General features: G+C 42.0%; 1 protein-coding gene across 1 annotated transcript in view; it reads right to left on the bottom strand.

The window, feature by feature from the left end:
- Positions 1-23,192, bottom strand: part of atp13a3 (ATPase 13A3) — a 130,057-nt gene that overhangs the window by 87,998 nt on the left and 18,867 nt on the right. The window contains exons 6-13 of the mRNA XM_070883471.1: positions 19,192-19,380; positions 10,671-10,732; positions 9,758-9,908; positions 8,071-8,187; positions 4,871-4,888; positions 4,628-4,781; positions 4,150-4,270; positions 1,275-1,399 (exon numbers count right to left, since the gene is read on the bottom strand). Of these exons, the coding sequence (XP_070739572.1) occupies positions 1,275-1,399; positions 4,150-4,270; positions 4,628-4,781; positions 4,871-4,888; positions 8,071-8,187; positions 9,758-9,908; positions 10,671-10,732; positions 19,192-19,380 (937 nt within the window). The remainder of the gene's footprint in view (positions 1-1,274; positions 1,400-4,149; positions 4,271-4,627; positions 4,782-4,870; positions 4,889-8,070; positions 8,188-9,757; positions 9,909-10,670; positions 10,733-19,191; positions 19,381-23,192) is intronic.

The raw sequence follows: 23,192 nt of genomic DNA, 5'->3' as shown, positions 1-23,192 counted from the left end.
TCCGGAGATGAGGGGGTTACCTTATGATGATAGATTGAGTAGACTGGGTCTTTACTCGTTGGAGTTCAGAAGGATGAGGGGTGATCTTATAGAAACATTTAAAATAATGAAAGGGATAGACAAGATAGAGGCAGAGAGGTTGTTTCCACTGGTCGGGGAGACTAGAACTAGGGGACACAGCCTCAAAATACGGGGGAGCCAATTTAAAACCGAGTTGAGAAGGAATTTCTTCTCCTAGAGGGTTGTGAATCTGTGGAATTCTCTGCCCAAGGAAGCAGTTGAGGCTAGCTCATTGAATGTATTCAAGTCACAGATAGATAGATTTTTAACCAATAAGGGAATTAAGGGTTACGGGGAGAGGGCGGGTAAGTGGAGCTGAGTCCACGGCCAGATCAGCCATGATCTTGTTGAATGGCGGAGCAGGCTCGAGGGGCTAGATGGCTTACTCCTGTTCCTAATTCTTACGTTCTTATAACCACATTCCCCACTTCCAGTCACTCCCCCAAAGGTGGGTGATGAGAGGTCCCCTGACTCTCAACCAGTTTCATTTGCAAGTAAATTCTGTACATGAAAAATTCCATAGCATAACCCAATGTTCACCCTAATTTTTCTTTTTGGGCTGAGCGGGATTGGCAGAGAGCTGCGCGGCTGCGCAGCTTCGAGGGAATATTGCTGACACCTCAGGTTCACAGAAAAACAATGAACACCTGAAGTGAATTGAAGGCCAAATCATCACTGCAAAGTTCAGGTGACATACATTGAAATAATTTTTAAACTGTTATATGAACCACACAATAAGGTGAGATAACAGTTTCATAAATCAGCGTCAAGAAATGTGTTATATTTTGAGTCATTGTTAGCCGTGGAGTTGGTAAGGGCAGCATCATTATATTTTCGTTCATTTTCAGACAAATGTTACAGTAGACAGCCAGAAGAGCTGCACTCAAGCAGAGACCTACTAGCCCAAAATGGTGCAAACTTTAAAACTTTGCAGCAACCTTTATTGACTGTATGACCAATGCAGGGCTGCTGAGAGAAAGGCATTTGCTCTTCATCCCTTTGACTTCCACAATATTGGGCTTCCTGTTGCCATTGGGAGGCCATGTCATTTACTTTGTAGCTTGCCGTTTATGGTAAAAATAATGTGCACTTGCCACTATAAGAGACAGTACACTGTCAATATAAAACATCTTTTAAGATTCTATAAACCAATTAATAAAATCCTGGGAAGAGGTTAGTATGCATACAATCTCATCTGCATGAAAAGACATTACCTGTAACCATAACTGTGCGAATATTAGCTTTTCGGAGTTCTTCAAGGACATTAGGTGAATCAGGCTTTAATTTGTTTTGCATAATAATAAGCCCCATAAACTCCATGTTGCTTTCAATGGCATCCCTGTTGAGGGTAAAGTTTTAAGTATTCAATTTCAAGGTGCAATACTACTACAATGAAATGCAGCATCCATAGAAAAGAACAGAAGTTGACAATAACTCAAGAGTACAAAGCTTAAGTATGACAGGAACACATTCTGCCATTCCAAATTATAGAAAAAGTAAAACACCAGTTATAAAAGAAGTCATGTTAAACAGAGGTAGCAGAGGGACCAGTCCTTCTGGTAAATTTAAATGTATTCAATCAGGCAGATAGAAACACCAAATGTTTAATGATGAAATGACTCATTTGATAAAATAACTTATTATAATCAAACTGCACAGCTGACAGCTTGCATCAGAAATTGCTAATAGGGTTATTTTATTAATTCTCTTTTTAACAAAAATGCTTTTAGTACTGCAAAACTCTGAAATGTCAATTTATTAAACATCAGTTGTAAAGGATAGTCAATGGGCTCAATTTTCCCCGAGCCCGTTTTCTGGCGTATTGCCTGAGTTGTGCTGCTTAATTAGGTAAATAGATGCTCCAGAAAAAAATCTACGAAGTTTCCCCATGTTTGGCCTCTAATCTGCAGTCGCGCTGTGTGACCAGTCATCTCGGGGGGTGGAGCCTGCGGTCTGCGCTGGAAAAAGGAGCCGGGCCTTCTGCGCATGCGCAGGAGGGAAAACTGACGTTCTTGACATGGCTGAAATAGCCATGCATGCGCAGTAGAGCTCCGAGTGAGGTGCCTTCCTGGTCAGCTCCGGTGAGTACCCTCCCCCGCCGAGCCTCTCCGGTGCTTTCTTGCTGCTCTGTGGCCCCCAATTTCATGCCGGCCTGTTCGCTCCCTTCATCCCGAGCCTCTCTGGTGCCTTCCCGCTGCTCTGTGGCCCCCCGATTTTGTGCCGGTCCAGGTCCGCTCTGCTTCCCGCCCCTAGTCCAGGCCGAATGGCCTCCGATTTACTTACCTGCGCTGATTCCTTTAACTCTCCACAAGGGTCTTCTCGAGAGGCCACATACGCTGGAGAAATGGAGTAACTATCAGCTGGTCAAAGTTGCCTAAATGGCCAGAATTGGTGTAGGTGGCTGGTAACGCCCCCTTTGAGAAAAAAAACCCATAACCTAAAAGGTGCAAATTGATTGGGGAAACTGGGGATTTTTAAGTTAGGCCAGAAAAAGCAGCCTACGCCAAAAAAAACTCCGCAAATACTGGGGAAAATTGAGCCCTATAATCCAGAACCTCCTGGATCCCTCTTACGTAGACATTGCCAGTTTTCGCATCGATCTTGTCAATTGAAACTTACACTTAAATTTCCCGTGGAGCACGTTTGCCTGGGCCAGAATGCAAAATACGGCATCAAATAACTGGAGATTTAGCAGTATTATCTTGCATTCTATTTTCTATATGCTAAGTGATTGCACAGAGGCTTAAATTTATGACCATTTCAATCATGTTCTAAGAAAGTTTATCAAAACTATACACCTGCATACTAACATTTTTACTTCATTGTATATTTTAAATAATCAAACTTGCCAACAAATTAAACTAATTCAGGAAACGCAAATGTGAATTTTTACATTTGAACTGGATCACATTACTTCATAACTGTATTGTTAAATTTGGCCAGTATTTATTTATTTTGATACATACTTGCTCTCAGACCGAATGCATGAATCTCTACATTAGCAAGTTACATAATAACGAAGTAGTAAGTGATTTTAAGAATTCTGCAATTGTGCTTTAGTTATTTACAAAACCTAAGTGGTAAAATGAAACTTGATGACCACTGTTCTTTGGAAATTACACACGTGCACCAATACAGTTCTGTGGAGAATGTTCTGGATCTTGTAATTTATGTATTTTGGTTGATCAAAAAAGTTGATGGTGCACTGGACGGGAACTTGAAAATGTATTTGAATCTCTAGCGCAGCGACTGCAGTTTCTATTTAACAGTGAGAATTATTTATGTAGAATTAAATCAAAATGGTATTTTTGAACAAGGAGCATCAATAGTTACTAAAGTATATCTTTCCTAAAAAAATAATTAAAGCTCCAGACCTGAGAAATGCAGTTACTCCTCCAGTTATACAGATATTGGGTCACTTCGGGCCCTGCAGTGCCTAAATTAGCGCATATCGAAGTTTTGTCGTAAAAGCAGCGTAAATCTGATAGCCATGAATTTCTTCAGGAATAAAGGGCGCAGCTCCACTCTTATGCCACAGTTATGCTGAAATGTTCCAGGAGGTTCCAAGCTTATAATTCAGGAAACTGGGGTGGGGGGCATCATATGCCCTTATGATAAAGCTTTATTTGCACCTAGTTCTTGGTTCATTGTTGAATTTCTGCTCTATTTTTATATATTTTGTCACAAGAAAGGACCCCAGGAAGTACAGAATAGCATAATCACCCTGATACAGTCCCCCCTAGGCTGAGGGCTTTGTACAGGCAAGTTAAAATTACATGTTTTGATCCTAGGATGCATAATTCCCTAACGCTTATCTGACTGCTGGGGACCATTCCCGCAGGTCCCCGGTGCGAACTCCTGCCATCCGAAATCCTGCCCATGGCCGGCGGTCAGTGATTCCTGCCAGGTTTGGGTGCGAGTCCAATTTCCCAATATGGAAATTATGCCCCGGAAGCTAAAATTTCACCAGGCCTCAGCATGCGAGTTTGTCGCTTGCCCTGGCCACACCCCAATCCTGCTCAGAGTTAAATTTGAGGCCATTAAGTTAATTTCAAAATGCTACAGGAACCAAAAGATTAGTTCTCTTACCTGGTGACATTCTGCACTTTGTGCCAAGTTAGTTTAGATCCTAATTTCCTATGGGCAAGTGCTATGACTCTAAAGCCTTGTTTTGTGTAAATCTTCAACACTTCAGAAAAACATTTGGGAACTGGAAAAAAACGCACAAAAAACCATCATATAAATCTCAAAAGAACCATAAAAATCAAACAATTTGCAAGTACAATGTAAAAGATAAGCCTTAATGCACTCATATCAAATTCCTCTCTCCACTATCTTAACAGAGATCTTAACCAATTTAAAATAAAATGGGTTAACATCCCATTAAGATAGGGCAGAGTGGAATTTGATAGGGGCACATTAAGCATTCGTACAATAATTTCTACTCTTACTAGTGTCAGAAAAATATTCTATAAAATATAAAAACATTTATTTAAATTTAGGACTATTTGCAATACTTGGCAATTGTTCATGAAAAGAAAATGGCAAATAGTACATGCTACTTTACCTGTCTCTGCCTTGCATAGGTTAGCAACCATCTCAGGTGCACCTTTCAAGTAGGCATCCATATGTTTTTCACCCAGCACTCTGGCTACAACACTCATCCGTTGCAAAGCAGAAGAAAATGGAAACTGCCGTACAATACCTATTTCATATGATGCCTGCACAGAAACAATGCGAGTAAGTATTCAGTATTGTAACTGATTCTGAATAAAAATAGATTTGAGAAGCCTTCTGAAGTTGTACTTACTGGAAGATCATACATTTCCTGAAAAAAAAGAACTACAGTAAATACATTATATTGCAAATCTCCATTTAAACACACTACAAAAGAATGCAAGTTCAATTGAGGTTCCTACTATTGCAGTGAAGAAACACATTCAAAGTGTGCTTTATATAATACTTCAATAGTACAAATGCTCAGGCTGCTCTGCGTACTTTAAGCCTAAAGTTTTAACACTGTAAAATATGTTTGCACAGTATTTCTCATGCAGGATCTATCCCACACCTTACCATTAAATAATGCAAGGTTAATAGTAAAAACATTGCACAAAGACATATAAGCTGGGAAAACACAAGTCGTTTCGAGTCAGAACTGGTTCATGTAGCGCATGACTGCTTCTTGACCCAGTGCATCAAAGAAGCCACAAGAAGCAATGCTCATCTTGATCTGGTATTTGTAAATGATTGATAAAATGTACAGAAAATAGAAGTCATAGCACCCCATGGGAAAGTGACACGGAATTATAAAGTTTAACATGATCTGGGAGTCAGGAATTTCCAAGACCAGGAGCCAGGTATATAATTCTACAAGGGTTAAGTTCAATGAAATAAGGGAACAACTTAAGCAAATAGATTTAAGCAGTTATTCAACAATGCTTTAGAAGGCAGCAAATAGAACAACTTTAAAGACAGAATGCTCAGCATCCAGGATAAATATATGCCCAAATCTAAAAACCTCAAACTAAACAAATATTGACAAGGGAAGACACTAGCAACATGACCTTTCCAAAATGGCCTAGAAATCAGATTGCGCTAAAAATCAAGGTATGATCTCAGTGCAGCGCATGTTGCACGCACCTTATGAAGCTGGCGGTAGCACCAAGGCAAATGATTCCGCTGGCCTCATTAGGATCACACTGGCGACTGTGGGCATCATTCACAACCCCAGAGCCAGTTCGCTGGTCGCGGGACGGCTGCAAGATCAGCAGGATCGGCCAGCAGGATGGCAGCTAAGTGGGGGGGGGGGTGGGGGGGGCTGGTGAGGCATTCGTTAGGGGAGAGTGGTGGCTAGCATGGGCTTGCGGCTTTAATGTGGAGCACTCCTGTCCCATCTGACTCCACAATAAGGGAACCAAAAAAAAACTTTTAACTTATCTTTCAGATGGTAGCCTCCAGCGGTCCAATTAAGGACCATTGGTTTGGCTGTTTTACACCTGAAGAAACTGATCGCAGTATGCACATCATTTGTAGCCCAATAATTGTTGGTGGGCAGAACAATGATAGATGAAACTTCATGCAGGAAACTGTTGAGTGCTACTCATAGAAAGAAAGACCAGATGACAGACATACTCCACAAATGGTGTTACAAATAGCTAAGGATTAAGCTGGAACTGGCCCAGGAATCTTTGTACACTCAACATTAAACATGTCCATCAATGCGGAGCAGCAGCAATCAACAAGGCAAATAGGATTGAACTGCACAGCCAAAACAGTACAAGTCAGAGAAAGATAATGATCAAATGATTGAATATTCAGTGTCAGACCGCACCTTGAATACTGCATCCTGTTCTGATTGCCAAGAAACAAGGGAGGCACTAAAGCGCTGAAGACAGTGCAGAGAAAAATCATGAGGCTGATCCCCAGTGTCAAGGGTATGAGTTATGAGATAAAAATAACTGGAGAAATTGGACTTTTCATTCTGTTCCAAATTCTGCTGTATGATTTCTGTCCATCTCACTTGTCCATCGCTCCCATCCTCATTGACCTAAACTAGCTTCTGGTATTCCGACATAACATTTCTAAAGCCAATAGGATGGTGGGGGGGGGGGGGGGGGGGGGTGGCGGCGTGGCGGTAGGGGCATGGTGGCGAGAGGGAGAGATGGTGCTGAGACAGAAGGCTGTACAGGAGCGAGGGGAGAGCGAGCGAGCGAGGGGAGAGAGGAGAGCGAGGGGAGAGAGGAGAGCGAGGGGAGAGAGCGAGGGGAGAGACAGCGAGCGAGAGGAGAGTGAGCGAGTGAGCGATTGAGCGAAAATTTCAGAGATAGGGCGAGGCAAGAAAATGAAGGGCTTTATTGACAAGTGCAAGGATTTTAGAAGCGTTATGAACTAGTGTAGGTCAACGCGGATGGGAGTGATGGGCAATTGAGGTTTAGTGATCTTCAGAAAATGTGCAGAGTTTGGGACAGGATACATGAAATTAAGGTTTGGACAAGTTGGAGCTTCTGAATGGTGATGAATGAGAGGCCAGCAAGCAGACCACTAGAATAATGGATGAAGGAAGTGGCAGCCATGGACAAGGGTCTGAGTTGTAGAAGGGCTGCCATAAAGGTGGAAATGAATAACGTTGCGGAAGAGAGAGTAATTCGTCTTGGTGATCAACGGGATGTGTGATTTAAAGCTCAGCTCAGGATCGAACAAGTTGGAGAGACTATAGAGAGTTTCGTTCAGCCAGAAAGTGCGGCTGGGGAGGGAAGATGTATTCAGTAACAAGGGAATAGAGTTTGCGGCGGGGACAAAAATAATGGCTCTGCTCTTTGCTGTCGAGCTGTTAGAACATAAAAACATAAGAAATTGGAGCAGGAATAGGTCATTTGGCCCCTCGAGCCTGCTCCGCCATTCAATAAGATCATGGCTAATCTGATCATGGACTCAGCTCCACTTCCCTGCCTGCTTCCCATAACCCTTTATTCCCTTATCTCTCAAAAATCTGTCTATCTCCGCCTTAAATATATTCAATGGCCCAGCCTCCACAGCTCTCTGGGACAGAGAATTTCATAGGTTTACAACCCTCAGAAGAAATTCCTCCTCAGCTCAGTTTTAAATGGGCGGCCCCTTATTCTGAGACTATACCACATGTTGAGGTCCCTTATCTGCAAATGCAGAGAGTCTAACGTCTGTTTTAGGCGTGGTCACTGCTCACTGATTTTTTTGGCCTTTACCAATATGGCGGATGATACACTTCTGGCTTGTAATGAGCCTATGCTTACTGCCCGCCATATTGGAGGATTAGGAGGCCATATAGCGCTCGAAAAATGGGTGCTGCTTGGCCGAATTTATATGCTTATATTTTCAAAGAATACTGCAATCATTTTTTAATTATTCTGAGAATTAAATAAAAGCAAACCCTTTGAAAAACATAGGGATTTATAGGATTGGAAAAGACAACTGTGGATCATCTGGCCAGTCATGGTTAAGGTCATTTAAAGTTGCCTTAGAAAAAAAATGCACCATTTCATGTTCCATCACTGCCTTGGGTTCAAGGACAAGCTGTTTTGAAGGTCGAACTACAGTGGGCATGATTTGATTATGTAAAGCTGTCTCTTCTTCACTTGCTTCCTCAAGAACCTTTAAGATAAAACATAGTAAACAGTATTAAGGTTATGAAACCCTGTCAATACTATTTCTAAAATGAATGCATGAAATTACCATGACTTAAAGACTTGGATTTATATAGCGCCTTTCACGACTACCGGACGTCTCAAAGCACTTTACAGCCAATTAAGTACTTTTGGAGTGTAGTCACTGTTGTAATGTGGCTAAATTAATATTGGCCCGGATTTTGCAGTTAGCGGCGAAGGAACGGTGCTACTTGGGGGTTTTATCCAATGTTTATGTAAAGTTTCTGTTAATGTGCTGTTAAACATTGAAACCTTTATTTTCAACACTTTGTTTTTTGACAGATTTATGTGCACCTTTGGAAGTGGCTTAGTGAGTTGCAGTGAATGATGAGACAGAATGGTAACCCCCCCAATGGTGGCAAGTGTGAAAGGAATGGCTTGGACATTGTAGGGATGCTTTATGGTGTTGGTGTGGGGTGGTGCCAATCTGGCACATTATGTGGCAGCCAGGGTGTACAGGGTGTGAAGTAAATCTGGCCATGGTGAGGCCATCCCTGGCAGCAATGTGTCTGGGGCTGGTGCCTTGTGTCTTGTGCAGCATCAGGTGATTGCAGAGAAGGTTGGTATTGTTTTTGGTGTTGCTGGTGTGCCTAGTGCTGCTGGTGTTGGGGCTGATCTTGGTGGAATTCTCTAGACCAAGGTGAGACAGTATAAAGGGCACCCATGTTAATGGAATAGATGGCAGGTGAAAGAGAGATGACAAAACCAATCTACCAATGGTGAGAGTTCTTCCAATGAGGTTAGAGTGAATGGAGAGTGGAAAGTGGTAAGCCTGCAGAATCTGTGCTCGAAATGGACTGAGAAACAGCTCAACTCTGACAGACCCAACATTGGGAAGGCACGTTTTGGGAGGTTGACAGCGGGGTTCCGATCCGCTATCAAAAAAAAAAATCAAATTTCCCACCAGACCTGTCATCAACCCTGACTGCGGAACCCCCGGAAAATTCCAGCCAAAGAGAGGGAATGAAAGATGGGACTGAGAGAGAGATGAGAGACAAAGAAAACATTTTTTTTACATTATATTTTAAAATCTCCAAGAATAATTAAAATCTAAAGGAATGAAACTCCACACATTTAAAAGTAAATTTTCAGTGCCAGAGATTGTTTGTGCCAGTAATTAAGACTTATTACGCCGTTAAAAGTTTACTTACACTTGAATGGTCAAGCCCTAACTTCTTCTGCCGTGTTTAGCGGGTATCTGCTGTCGCTGCCCGATTTGCTCCATAATAACGGTGAGCACGGATAGCCTCACCGCTATTTTTACCGCAAAATCCGGGCCATTATGACTAAATGAACTCACTTTTTCATCCTAATTAATAATATGCATTTAAAAACTACAAAATCAACAGTTAATAAAAAGCCAAAGCCCTTTTGATAACAAAATACTAGGCTCCTCTTCAACAAATTTACAACAAACACTTATTAGTTTAAAATATTTTAAACCACTCAGTTTACTATTCAGATAGCAGTTTGCAATCAAAGAGTTACGCTTAGTTATTGAAAAATACAAGACTCACCCAACCAGTTTCTTCAAACATCTTTAAATCCAATGGGTCACCAGATAATTTCCCATCAATTTTAGTAAGTGTGTGACAGGTTGCCATGCAAGCCACAAACTGTGACTTCACCAAGCTCTCCTTACAAATGCTTTGTTCCGATGGCAAAAAACTAAATATGGAACAAAAAATGTTTCTTCCTTTATTTTTATGGAAAATAATTCAACAGATTTTACAATGAAACAAAGTCATTTTCAGAATCCAGTAGAAAGTTGCAAAAATGGCTATAAACAATGTTATCCTCAACTGTGATTTTTACTCATTAAGTTCGTCTAAAATAATGCTGCAGTACTATTAAAACACTGAATATTGATGGAAAGTGAAAAATCTTCAGTTTCAGTCTAACTATCTTAATTGAATCAAAAAAATTGCACCAAATATTTGTATTATTCAAATCCAACTTTTTGCTGCATTTATTAAAAATGTTTTCAACCTTAATTTTACCCTGCCAAAACTCCCAGCTATTGGCCAGTGGTCTGACCAAGCTCATTTCCAAAGTTGGAATCTATTTCAAGCATTTGGGATGCTCTTGCTTTCTCTCACCAGAGTGCAAGAGAAGGAAAAGTGCCACCTAGCATTCCACAAATGAGCAGATTGAGTAGAAAGATTAAATAGACAAGTAAAGCACCCCCAATCCGCTTAGTGCCAAAGAGACTGTGAGATCGCAAAAACTATAAAATGTTTGCTCCTGTGAATGCTGTGTATAGCTGCTATCATCCTAGCTTTGATTCACAAGTAACAGACCTTTTCATATGTCCACTTCACTCTCAAAATTCACCTGAAGCTCACGTAAACTATGCTTACACTATTAGATTAATGCTTTTTGTATTTTAAGGAACCTAAATAACATGTGTACGATTAGTATGTTTCAGACCTATTATTTTCCACTCTTTGAATGCCCCAAATGTCCAGGCCATCTTCAGTAAGTGTTCCAGTCTAAAGCCAAAAAAAGGATAAAACTTTTAGAAATTGAAATGATACTGAACAAAAACTTGTAATGCAAAATCTTATTGTAAAACATGGCTGATTTGTGGCTATTATGTCTTCAGCGTCTTAATGGTTATAATTTAGTTTCAATATTGAACTTGTGTTTGTATTTTGTCTCACAAAGGTATAAGAATATTCCAATAAAAATGGAAAATGCTGGAATTACACAGCAGGTCAGTCAACAAAGCAAAGACAGGTTATGACTTTTTTTGGATGTGTACTCTTCAATGGAACTGAAGACAAAGATAAATGGGCATTTCAGTCAGACTGAGAGAGGGGTTGGGGGGGGGGCGGGAGGACACCACAACTTGCATTTATATAGCACCTTTAACACAGTAAAAAGTCTCAAGTCCCAAAGCAGGAGCATTATCAAACAAAATTTGACACGTGGGCGAGGGTGCAGAGAAGATTTACTAGGATGCTGCCTGAAATGGAGAATCTTAGTTAGGAGGACAGGCTGGGTTTGTTCTCATTGGAACAAAGGAGGTTGAGAGGATACCTCATCGAGGTGTACAAAATATTGAGGGGTTTGGACATAGTGGATAGTAAGGGCCTATTTCCATTGGTGGAGGGGTCTATTACGAGGGGGCATAGTTTTAAGGTGATTGGTGGAAGATTTAGAGGGAATTTGAGGGGGGGGCTTCTTTACGCAGAGGGTTGTGGGGATCTGGAACTCGCTACCTGGAAGAGTGGTGGATGCAGAAACCATCACCACTTTTAAGAGATGGTTGGATGGGCACTTAAAGTGCCGTAACCTGCAGGGTTACGGGCCTAGAGCTGGTAAATGGGATTAGGCTGGATGACCTTTTGTTGGTAGATATAATGGTAAGTACTGCAGGGAATAGAATACGACCAGAGCGATCTCCTGGACTAGTTTTGATCGCCTGTGTTGTAGAGAGTAGAAATAATATATAGACTTAGGCATTAGGCACCTGCTGGATATTTAAAACTCACATAAGCTTAAATGGACACACACATAAAATGGCTGCCCAGGCATTATGGGAAATCAGGTAGTCAAACTGTGAACTGTTGAACGTTCACTGACCGAGCAATAACCCTGTGAGGCCCACTGTAGGAATGCCTGGGAAGACAGAGATAAGAAGGAAACCATCTCCTGTGAACAAGGCCATAAACCAATTAATTCCCCAGGAAGAAAGATAAGAGGGAAACCATTTGCTGTAAACAAGGCTATATACCAATTATTTCTCCCAGATGAAAGAACTAGGGAGAGAACCTATAAAGCCATCGATCAGCCCAAGCTGACAATAACCGAACATATGGTTCCCTGGATACTAGGAGAATTCTATTGGGTTAAAAGAACCTATATGTAATCTATAATCGTTGTGATTGGCTTGTGTCCAGCCGTGATGGGCTGTGTAACTGTAGTAAACTGTTTTGTAACTGTTGTGAAACATATAAAGGTACATGTAACTCTTTGTTCTGTGGAGAGAAACCTGGATACGGTCCTGTGTGTTTCCTCCCCGCTGAGCGTTATTAAATGCCGCCAGGCATTGGAACCGACTCTGAGTGTTGAGTGATTTTTCTAAGAAAACACTAACGCTAACAATGGCGTAGTCGACGGGATTTCCCGGAGTCGCTGGACGCCCTTGGAAAAAACCCGGGTGAGTATAAAAAACAATTTTTAAGTATAAAGGGTGCGGAAGGTGGAAGCTGGTTGATCGACATGAGGAGACGGTCTAATATCTCAAACGCCTAGCCTGAGCCTGAATTAAGAGGACTTTTGTCCCACGTGACGGCCAGGAACCAAGTAGGCGTAGGGAACACACTTAGACCGTGGGATCGTGATACCGAGAGACATCTTCCGGACCCAGTAGTGTAATTTGAAATACCCCGGGATAGAACCAAGCGGTGTACAGCGGCTAACGGAATCCAAACCTGTGAACAGGGTCGGACCAACGGGCTGAGCGGTGGTAGGTAGTCGTTAAGGATACGTAGAGCACTGCGGGAATTGCTTAAACGCGTTTTTAAGAATTGTATAAGTTTGTGTAACAGCAGAACTTGTGACCTGACAGTAGCCAAGAGACAGTTTACTACAAGTCGCGCTAGAAAGAAAGCGGACCTCAGAGTAGATTCCTAACGGTACTAGTCCTACCCAGGAATGGCCATGAAAACAAGTAAACTCGAGTGGAGACCAGAAGGGTCGCTTACCCGCCACCTGGCGGAAAAACAAAAGAAGCTAATTGAAAAAAATGATTAAAGCAGGGTGGAATCCTCAGGAATTAGTTATGTGAGGAATTATTTAGATAAAAACTACGAATTCCCTGAAAGGTCATGGATCCAAAAATAGAGCCGGCCAAAACAAGAAGAGAGACTGTTGTAAATCGTTGAGTGAGAAGTGTGTGTGTGATTTTTGACTGCAGAATGAATTTTTTATGTTTTCATGTTCCGAAAGCCTGGTTGGAAGAGGAATGCAAGTGTCTGTTTATTTTAGAAACAGAGTGAAAGTCTTTTTTTAACCCTTTGTAATGTTGTCCTGTATGTGGGAAGTTTTAAGAAATTTAAGTTCGAAACGCAGGTGTGGATTTATTCGGATGATAAGTTACGGAGCTAGGAAAATAAACAAATAAAGAATAGGTTTGTTGAGCAAAATATTTATTTGACATGCTCACTTACTTGCCGAAAGAAAACATGCAATGATTGATTGGGTTGAAAGACATAAATTTAGTCTCGGAATGAGATAAAGAATGCTTTAAAAAAAAAAAAGAGCTTCTAAAAAAAAAAAAGTTTTAAATAAAGATTGAAATTACAACGTTTGAATTGGGATTTTGAGATATTCAGAGAAGGCACAGGAAATACTGAGGTGGATTTAAAAAAAAAAGAGAAAGATTAAATTAAATCTGATCAGGTCAAACTCCTGGGCAAGTGGCGAGCTATCTGCGAAGGTGTAAAAGGAACTTTTGGAAAATGTTAAAAAACAGCAAGCTTTAGTAACGACTTTGAAACTGGAGCATTTTGAGATAACGAAAGGCAGCACTCAAAAGCTGGACTCCATTCCAGTTATGGAGAAAAAGAAAAAGATAAAGACGCCACTTTGAAAGTAAACAAATGATTTTAAATTAACAACTTTATGGAGTTACGAACCCTCCGTGTAAAATACAAAACCTAATTTGAAGAAAGAAAAAAAAAGATGTAACAGACTAAATGGAAAAAGACATAACTTACTAAATACTAGTTGATGTTTGCTGTGAAAAAGATATTGGTTTAATTAGAAGAGAAAAAAAAAATTGGAATAAGTAAAAAAACACTCTACATGGATTCGAATTTTCAATTATGAAAAAGTTTCAATGCAGTTTGAAAAGATTTCCAAAATGTCCCGAACAGTCTAAACAAGCAGGAGGGTTTTGAAGATAACGAGGAGAAAGAGAGAAATAAAAAAAAAACAGAATTGAATTTCAGTAAACAAAATTGCTATTGTATGTGTGGTCTTGTTTTAAAACAATTTAAAAAAAAAAAATTCTTTGGCAAGTACCTGAATTAGAAGTAAAGAAAACATTGGAGTTTACTCTAATGATTTATGCTGTTTAACGGATTCCTAATTTCGAAGCCAGTTTTGAAGGCACAAAGACTTTTTTTTTTCAGATGATTACGTGAAGTCACGTAATGACATCAGGTCTTCTTACAAACCTGGAAAGGAGTTAACCCTTTCCATTGACAGCCGTTTTATACTGAACATTATTAATTTGGATTTCTTAATAGGAAAAAAAAAGACTCACCTAACAGAGGAAACAAAAATAAAAACAGAACTAGCTTATGTAATAATACTTGCCTGATACAAGAAAGAAATAGATACTCAATAAAACAAATTGAAGAGTTAAAAGCTAAGATAAACAGGCTGGAAGAGATAACGGGTCTAGACGGATAGTGCAGTGCGCAGCCATAGCACCATCACCTCTGGCAATAGAGCCAATGTACCCCACGGTGGGTAGGTGTAGTCCACAAACCCAACCTAACGGTAAAGCAGACAGCGATGTTTGGAGGAATAGCTTTGGCCTTGGTCATAATAGGAGTTTGGGTAATATTTAAGTGGGTAAAGACACGGGCGCACACCCTACAGATTCAGCTCGAAATGGTTCGATTATAACCTTGTCCTTCTGATTTTGCAGGGTGACAGGGACACTCGTAGAGCAAAAAAACTTAACCCCTGGTGACGACCAGGCTGTCTGTTTAAAATTACAGATAATACTTACCGGAATGGGAATACGAAAGGCGCTACTCGTAATATGGATAGCCCTGCGACATGCACGTACCCTGGGCAACACCGACGGACAGCAGAGCATGCTGGAAATAAACAACTATATGAACTATGGAGTCTTGTTTAATTTAACGGCCGGAATGTGCATCCCAGCAGCCAAGGACTGGAGCAAGGACAGGACTTATTTTAATGCATGGTTACAAGTGAATCCTAATAAGAATCCTAATAAGAATAAGAGTATGTGTACAGTGCTCCACGGGTATAAGGAGCAGATGCATTAAACGGAGGGATGTCAAAGGGCCTGATGAATGTACTTTCGGCATAATTTGCGCGCCTCCGGGACAATCCCAGCAATCAGTCATCCGCAAGAAGGGAGTGGGGCTGTGTGGGTATTACGAGGAGGCGGGAGCGGCTGCAATATCATTGTATGTATGTTTCTCACCCCCTCCGACACCGCGCCCCATAAGAATCACTACATTGCCCGAGGAACTGCCTTGCCCCATAACTACGAAGGGACCAGAGAATGGGATTGTAATGTACAGCGAGGGGGAACTGTTGTATGATAATGTTAGACATGAAATTGTGCCTGTTCTGATCAATATTTCAGGCATCCAGATGCTGGAGTACGGTACAGAACAGTCAAGGAAGATGTACAATGTATTAAGTAAAGTTGTAATGCAGCAGGCTGCCGATGCAATGAGTGCCAGTAGGTTCCGGGGACAGGGGTTAGCCCCAGGATGAAGAGGGAAATAGTTAATGATGTTGCTACCGTTTTCAATACAGAGACCTCCATAGTGAACTCGATAGACATACAAGGATTAAATGAAAGGGTGGAACAGCTTAGAGGGGTGATGAAGGGGTTATTGGAGAGGGTGGAGCAAAACCAGGAAGACCAGGCCAACCTAGGAAAGGAGGGTGCCAAAATCCAGTTGGATGGCATCTCAGTCCTGGAAGCTCACGTTAAAACCATCAATCACCTCATTGATAGAGAACAAGAAGATACAATAAAGCAAAGACAGGGGCAACTCTGTCATGCTTATGGTCTGTGGATGGTGGGACAGATCCGCCACAACCTCGACCAGATCCAACGCGGGGAAGTACCCGATTGGATAGACAGTTCACATTTAGCTCAGTTGGCGAACCAAAGGGGGACACTGGATAATTGTACTCTAAAGGGACTGACCCGAGTATACCCCGCAATTCCAGATTGCCAGATGGGTAGGACTACCGGGATAGGGATAGTCCTGTTGATCCCTATAGCAACGCCGGACTCAGGGCCGTTCCCCTTATACCAACTAGAGAATATCGGAGTAATACGGGAAAATGTCTCCATACGCTACTACCTAACCACCACCTCTGCCGTTCGTCGAAACAACATACTTACTGGGATTTCCCTAGCAGATTGCAAGCAAAGGGGGGAAATCACAGTATGCCCTCACCCGGTGGGCCGAGGGGAACTAGACGAGTGCGGGTTTAACCGAACCAACGGGTGTGTACTAGAAATAGTGCCCGCACACATGCACTTCGCGAGGGCAGGCTACGGAGGGAGGGGAAGATACTGTGTCTCTACCACAGAGCGTTCATACCAGTATAATGACCTACAGTGCCCTATACCGCAGCCAAACTTTTGCTTTACACCACTACGACCTGTCGCGATCGGGCAAGCACATATCACCCAGGTTAGGCGCCGGAAGTCCGAAGTTATTGAAGTAACTGATCAGCTCCATGATCATTTGCAGGATTATGACGAGCCAGAGCAGGTCCCTATCCCACATCTAACCGAGGTATTACGGGAGTTAAGGCTCAGAGTGGGGCAATCCGTAAAACTCTATCACCAGCTACAAACTAAAATCAAAGAACTGGAAGAAGATACCGAGGTAGACTTACAAAGTCAGAGTTGGTGGAGAAAAGTCTGGGACTGGGGAATAAATGTGAACATCCACCCATGGATCCGAATTATTTCACACACACTGGTCGGAATACAATTAATCTTAGCAATAACATGGGGCGTGATGGCCTGCCAGGTATGCAGGCGCCACAAACGGCGGAAACGGACCAATCACCGTTCCCTGGATATTAAACAAGCCTGTTTGATAAGGGGACGGGAGGAGCTAGCCTTTGTTAATTTGATCTAAGCAACCGGGACTCCTGAAACCGCGTGACTGGCCAGCACGTTGAGGCAAGGAATACCGGGCCGTGCACAAATATCAGATAAAGGCAGTACGGTCGGTTAAAAGGGGACTAGGACTAGTCCCTTTACCGAAAGGGGGAATTGTTGTAGAGAGTAGAAATAATATATAGACTTAGGCATTAGGCACCTGCTGGATATTTAAAACTCACATAAGCTTAAATGGACACACACATAAAATGGCTGCCCAGGCATTATGGGAAATCAGGTAGTCAAACTGTGAACTGTTGAACGTTCACTGACCGAGCAATAACCCTGTGAGGCCCACTGTAGGAATGCCTGGGAAGACAGAGATAAGAAGGAAACCATCTCCTGTGAACAAGGCCATAAACCAATTAATTCCCCAGGAAGAAAGATAAGAGGGAAACCATTTGCTGTAAACAAGGCTATATACCAATTATTTCTCCCAGATGAAAGAACTAGGGAGAGAACCTATAAAGCCATCGATCAGCCCAAGCTGACAATAACCGAACATATGGTTCCCTGGATACTAGGAGAATTCTATTGGGTTAAAAGAACCTATATGTAATCTATAATCGTTGTGATTGGCTTGTGTCCAGCCGTGATGGGCTGTGTAACTGTAGTAAACTGTTTTGTAACTGTTGTGAAACATATAAAGGTACATGTAACTCTTTGTTCTGTGGAGAGAAACCTGGATACGGTCCTGTGTGTTTCCTCCCCGCTGAGCGTTATTAAATGCCGCCAGGCATTGGAACCAACTCTGAGTGTTGAGTGATTCTTCTAAGAAAACACTAACGCTAACAGCCTGGATGGGTCGGAGGAGAATTTTTCCAGATTTTTTCTCCCTAAATTGGCCTGGGTTTTTATCTGGTGTTTGCCTCTCCCAGGAGATCACATGGCTCCAGTGGGCGTGGAGCGTGGAATGTTTCAATATAAGGGGTTTCGCAGTTGTGTGAGGCGGACTGGTTTTGCTGGGTGCTCTTTGCCTTTCCGTCATTGTTCATAGGTTTATATGTAACCTTTAGAGCTGCTGACCAAGCATCTTAAAGGAGAATAGAAAGGCGAAGAGGTTTAGGGAGGGAATTCCAGAGCTTAGAGTCTAGGCAACTGAAAGCATGGTCGCCAATGTTTGAGCGATTAAAATCGGGGATACACAAAAGGCCAGAATTGGGGAAGCGCAGAGTGCACTGAGCGTTGGCGGAGGTTGCAGAGATAGGGAGGGCCGAGACCGTGGAGAGATTTGAAAAGGATGAGAATTTTTAAATTGAGGCACTGCCTGACCAGGAGCACAGGGTGATGGGTGAACGGGACTGGGTACGAGTTAGGATACTGAGTTTTTGGATGACTGAGGGAGTTAATGCTTAATGCAAAATGCTTAATAGAAGGCTGTTAAAATGATGTAAGAGATTAGTGAGATGATGCAGATAAAAAGGACAATAGAATATGTAAATAGTGGGGGAATCACAAGACATGTAAGGTCCAATGAATCAAAATCCTGAAAAAATAAGATAAAATGAGAAAGAAAGCTACAGATGCACCAAATTTGAAAAGAAAATGCACATGAAACACTAATTATATTAATTGGAATATCTGTTGATTCTCTTCTCCTTCCTCCTGCTTTTCTCTCTTTCTTTTTCCAGCCTTGCTAAAATGCTGGTTTATCTTTCAGTGTTCAGTGTTGAAGGATACACACCCAAAAAGTTATAACCTGTCTTTTCTCTTGACAGGTACTGACCAACCGGTTGTATATTTTCAGCATTTTTTTTTTTAAATTTCAGATTTCTAGCATTTGAAGTTTTTATTTTTATTTTCCTTTTTTTTCAGCTGGAGCAGCAATCCCTCTTTTAAAAAAAAACAGCATGCAAAAGACAACTGGAAAGGTTTTTAAAGACATTAATAACTTATTTTTTTGCCAAAGAAAATTTGTGCAGTGCCTGCCTATACAACATTTCTTATCCCTTTCAAAGCTGATCTTAAAGCGTCAGTGTTGTATTTTAGCTCTTCATAATTTTATTATTAGAGAGTGTGAACTTGACAGTTTCTAACCTTGTCAAAACAAATCAGATTAAGCTGTCCACAGATATTTATTCTCTGAGGATTGATACAGGAAATGCCTAATTTCTTCAGTCTTCTTTGTGCAAAGGCAATCCCAGCAGTCAGTGCTGCTGGAAGAGCAGGTGGAACAGTAATTGTGATGATATCAAGTGACTCAATAATGATTGTGGCAACTCTGACCTGAAACAAAAAAAGGACCAAAATAAACAAGTCATGAAAGATTAATTTAAAAAGCATGTCACAATAAAGCAGATAAACTGGAATTTTCTGAGGTGTGAGAGTGAACAAGATTCGAAATAATTTTTTTGCCACTGAGACTATTACAGATAAAAAAAAATGTCCTATCCGAATTGATGTTCAAGATTTATTTCTGGTGAATGTTCTCTATCGAAGATAATCTATATAGCGACAACTTTTTTATAAATACAAAGCATCTTGTGGTAGTGATCATAATTCAGTTAGTTTTAGCATAATTAGGACAAAGAAAAAACAGGAGTACGGGTTCTAAATTAGGGGAAGGCCAATTTTACTCGGATGAGAAGTGATTTAACAAAAGTGGACTGGAAACAGTTACTTGAAGGTAAATTAGTGCCAGAGCAGCAGGAGGCATTCAAGAGGGAGGTACATGGAGTTCAGAGTAAACATGTTCCCACAAAGAAAAAGGGTAGAACTGCCAAATTTAGAGCCCACTGGATGACAAGGTGCATACAGGATAAGATAAGGCAAAAAAGGGAAGCCTATATCAAATATCGTGACCTCAATACTACAGAAAGCCTAGAAGAGTATAGAAAGTGCAGGGTGAAATTAAGAAGGAAATTAGCAAAGCAAGAAGAGGGCATGAAAAAATACTGGCAAGTAGAATTAAAGAAAACCCAAAGATGTTTTACAATTACATAAAGAGCAAGAAGATAACTAAGGTGAGAGTTGGGCCTATTAGGGATCAAAATGGTGATCTCTGTGTGGAGGCGGAGGATGTGGGCAAGTTGCTAAATGAATACTTTGCAGCTGTCTTCACAAAAGAGGGTTACGATGCGTTGAAGTTCAGGAGGAAGATAGTGAAATATTGGATGGAATAAACATAGTAAGCGAGGAAGTTTTAAGGGGTTTAGCATCCTTGAAAGTAGATAAATCGCCAGGACCAGATGAAATATATCCAAGGCTACTAAAAAGAAGGGAGGAAATTACGGAGGGTCTGACCATAATTTTTCAATACTCACTGGCTACAGGAGTTGTGCCAGAGGATTTGAGAACTGCTAACGTTGTACCATTGTATAAAAAGGAGGAAGGGATAAACCGAACAATTACAGGCCAGTTAGTTTAACCTCAGTGGTGGGCAAATTATTGGAATCAATTCTGAGGGACAGTATAACCCTTCATTTAGAAAGGCACAGATTAATCAAGGACAGTCAGCATGGATTTGTTAAGGGAAGGTCGTGTCTGACTAACTTGATTCGAGTTCTTTGAGGAGATAACAAGGAGGGTCGATGAGGGCAGTGCGTTTGATGTAGTTTACATGGATTTTAGAAGGCTTTTGACAAGGTCCCACATGGTAGGCTGATCAAAAAAGTAAAAGCCCATGGGATCAAGGGAGAGCGGCAAATTGTATCCAAAATTGGCTCAGTGGCAATGGTTGAGGTGAGATTTTAATGACTGGAAGGTTGTTTCCAGTGGGGTTCCATAAGGTTCTCAGTATTTGGTCCCTTATATTTTGTAGTATATATTAATGATTTAGACTTAAATGTAGGGGGCATGGTAAAGAAATTGGCAGATGATATTATAATTGGTCATATGGTCAACAGTGAGGAGGAAAGCTCTAGATTGCAGGAAGATATTGATGAACTGGTCAGTTGGACAGAAAAGTGGCAAATGGAATTAATTTCGGAAAAGTGGAAGGTAATGCATTTGGGGAAGGGCAACAAAGCAAGGGAATACACAATAAATGGGAGGATACTAAGAGGCATAGAAGAACAGAGGGACCTTGGAGTATATGTCCACTAATCTTTAAAGGTAGCAGGACAGGTCGATAAGGTAGTTAAAAAGGCATATGGAATGCTTTCCTTTAGCCGAGGCATAGAATACAAGAGCAGGGAAGTTATGCTAGAACTGTATATAACACTAGTTAAGCCACAGCTTGAGTACTGCGTGCAGTTCTGGTCACCACATTACAGGAAGGATCTACATTACAGGAAGATCAGGAGGAGCGACCAAGCATCGTGAGACCTGAGCAGAGCGGGGCTACAAAAGGAGCAGCACACAGCGGGAGAGCCGGAGATCGGGAGGAGCTATCTGCAGCAGCGCTAAACGGACCCGTAGAAGTAAAAAGTAAAATGATTCGAAGTGTGGCGTCACAGCCAAGCAGGTAAGTGATTGGTTCGTTGGTTGGTCTGTATTTCTCTATTTCACTTTGTTTTTTTAAACCTTGGGCATTGGTGTAAGTTAGGAGCCGCAATTAAAAAAGTAAACATAGATAAGGGATATTTCTAATCTAAAAAAATCTCATTAATTAAATCAGCTGATTGCTGAGTAGCTGCTGGCTGTGTTTTGCTACGTTTTAGGATTTATTTCTGCTCGATTGTTCAGAGTGTAACTAGATGCATGGCAGGGCAGCTCAGTTCCATGTAGTGCACATCCTGGACACTTCGCACAGCCTGGACAACCATGTGTGCAGGAGGTGTCTCCAACTACTGCCGCTCGAGCTCCGTGTTTCGGAGCTTGAGCGGCGATTGGAGTCACAACAGAGCATCCGCGAGGCTGAGAGCTACGTGGATAGCACGTTTCTAGAGGTGGTCACTCCCAGCTTAAGAGTGTGCAGGCAGAGGGGGAGTGGGTGACTGCCAGACAGAAGAGGAGGAGCAGGCAGATAGTGTAGGAGTCCGAGTCCATCTCGCTATCCAACCGGTATTCTCTTCCGAGTACTGGTGAGGGCATTGGTGCCTCTGGGGAGTGCAGCAAGAGCCAAGTCCACGACACCCTGGGTGGCTCAGCTGCGGTTGGTGGGGGGGGGGGGGAGAAGAATAGTGGAAGAGCAATAGTGGTAGGGGATTCAATAGTCAGGGGAGCAGACAGGCATTTCTGCAGCCGCAAACGTGACTCCAGGATAGTCTGTTGCCTTCCTGGTGCCAGGGTCAAGGATGTCACCGAGCAGCTGCAAGGCATTCTGGGCGGAGAGGGTGAACAGCCAGAGGTCGTGGTCCAATGACATAGGTGGAAAGAGAGATGAGGTCCTATAGGCAGAGCTTAGGAAGTTGGAGAGAGATTAAAAAGCAGGACCTCAAAGGTAGTAATCTCCAGATTATTCCCGGTGCCACAAGCTAGTGAGTACAGAAATAGGAGGATAGAGCAGATGAATGCATGGCTGGAGAGATGGTGCAGGAGGGAGGGCTTTAGATTTCTGAGGCATTAGGACCATTTCTGGGGGAGGTTGGACCTGTACAAGCCAGATGGGTTGCACCTAAACAGAGCTGGGACCAATATCCTTGCGTGGGGGTTTGCTAGTGCAGTTTAAATTAGCGTGGCAGGAGGATGGCAACCTGAGAATAGATTCAGTAGGGAGGGAAGTAAAGCTGGAATTGGAAAGCAAAAACGTAGAACGTGAATTCGAAGGAGAGAGAAACAAGGGCTAGAAAGTAGTCATCAAGGAGGTTTGGCTGTACTAAATGGTATATACTTCAATGCAAGGAGTGCAGCGAATAAGGCAGATGAGCTGAGCACAGTCGACATTTGTTATATTATAGCTATTACAGAGACATGGTTAAAAGAGGGGCAGGTATGGCAGCTCAACATTCCTGGTTACAGGACTTTCAGATGGGATAGAGAGATGGGTAAAAAGGGATATGGGGGGAGGGGGGGGGTCTCGGTATTGATTAAAGAAACTATTACAGCTGTGAGGAGGGATGATATGTTATAGGGATCATCAAACGAGGCCATGTGGGTCGAACTGAAAAACAAAAAAGGGACGATCACACTGCTGGGAGTGTACTATAGACCCCCAA

The sequence above is a fragment of the Pristiophorus japonicus genome, chromosome 6 (genome assembly GCF_044704955.1).
Source record: "Pristiophorus japonicus isolate sPriJap1 chromosome 6, sPriJap1.hap1, whole genome shotgun sequence".
NCBI classification, from domain to species: domain Eukaryota; kingdom Metazoa; phylum Chordata; class Chondrichthyes; family Pristiophoridae; genus Pristiophorus; species Pristiophorus japonicus.
Note: the sequence above shows the minus strand (reverse complement) of the source record. Positions and strands in the feature narration are given on the sequence as shown.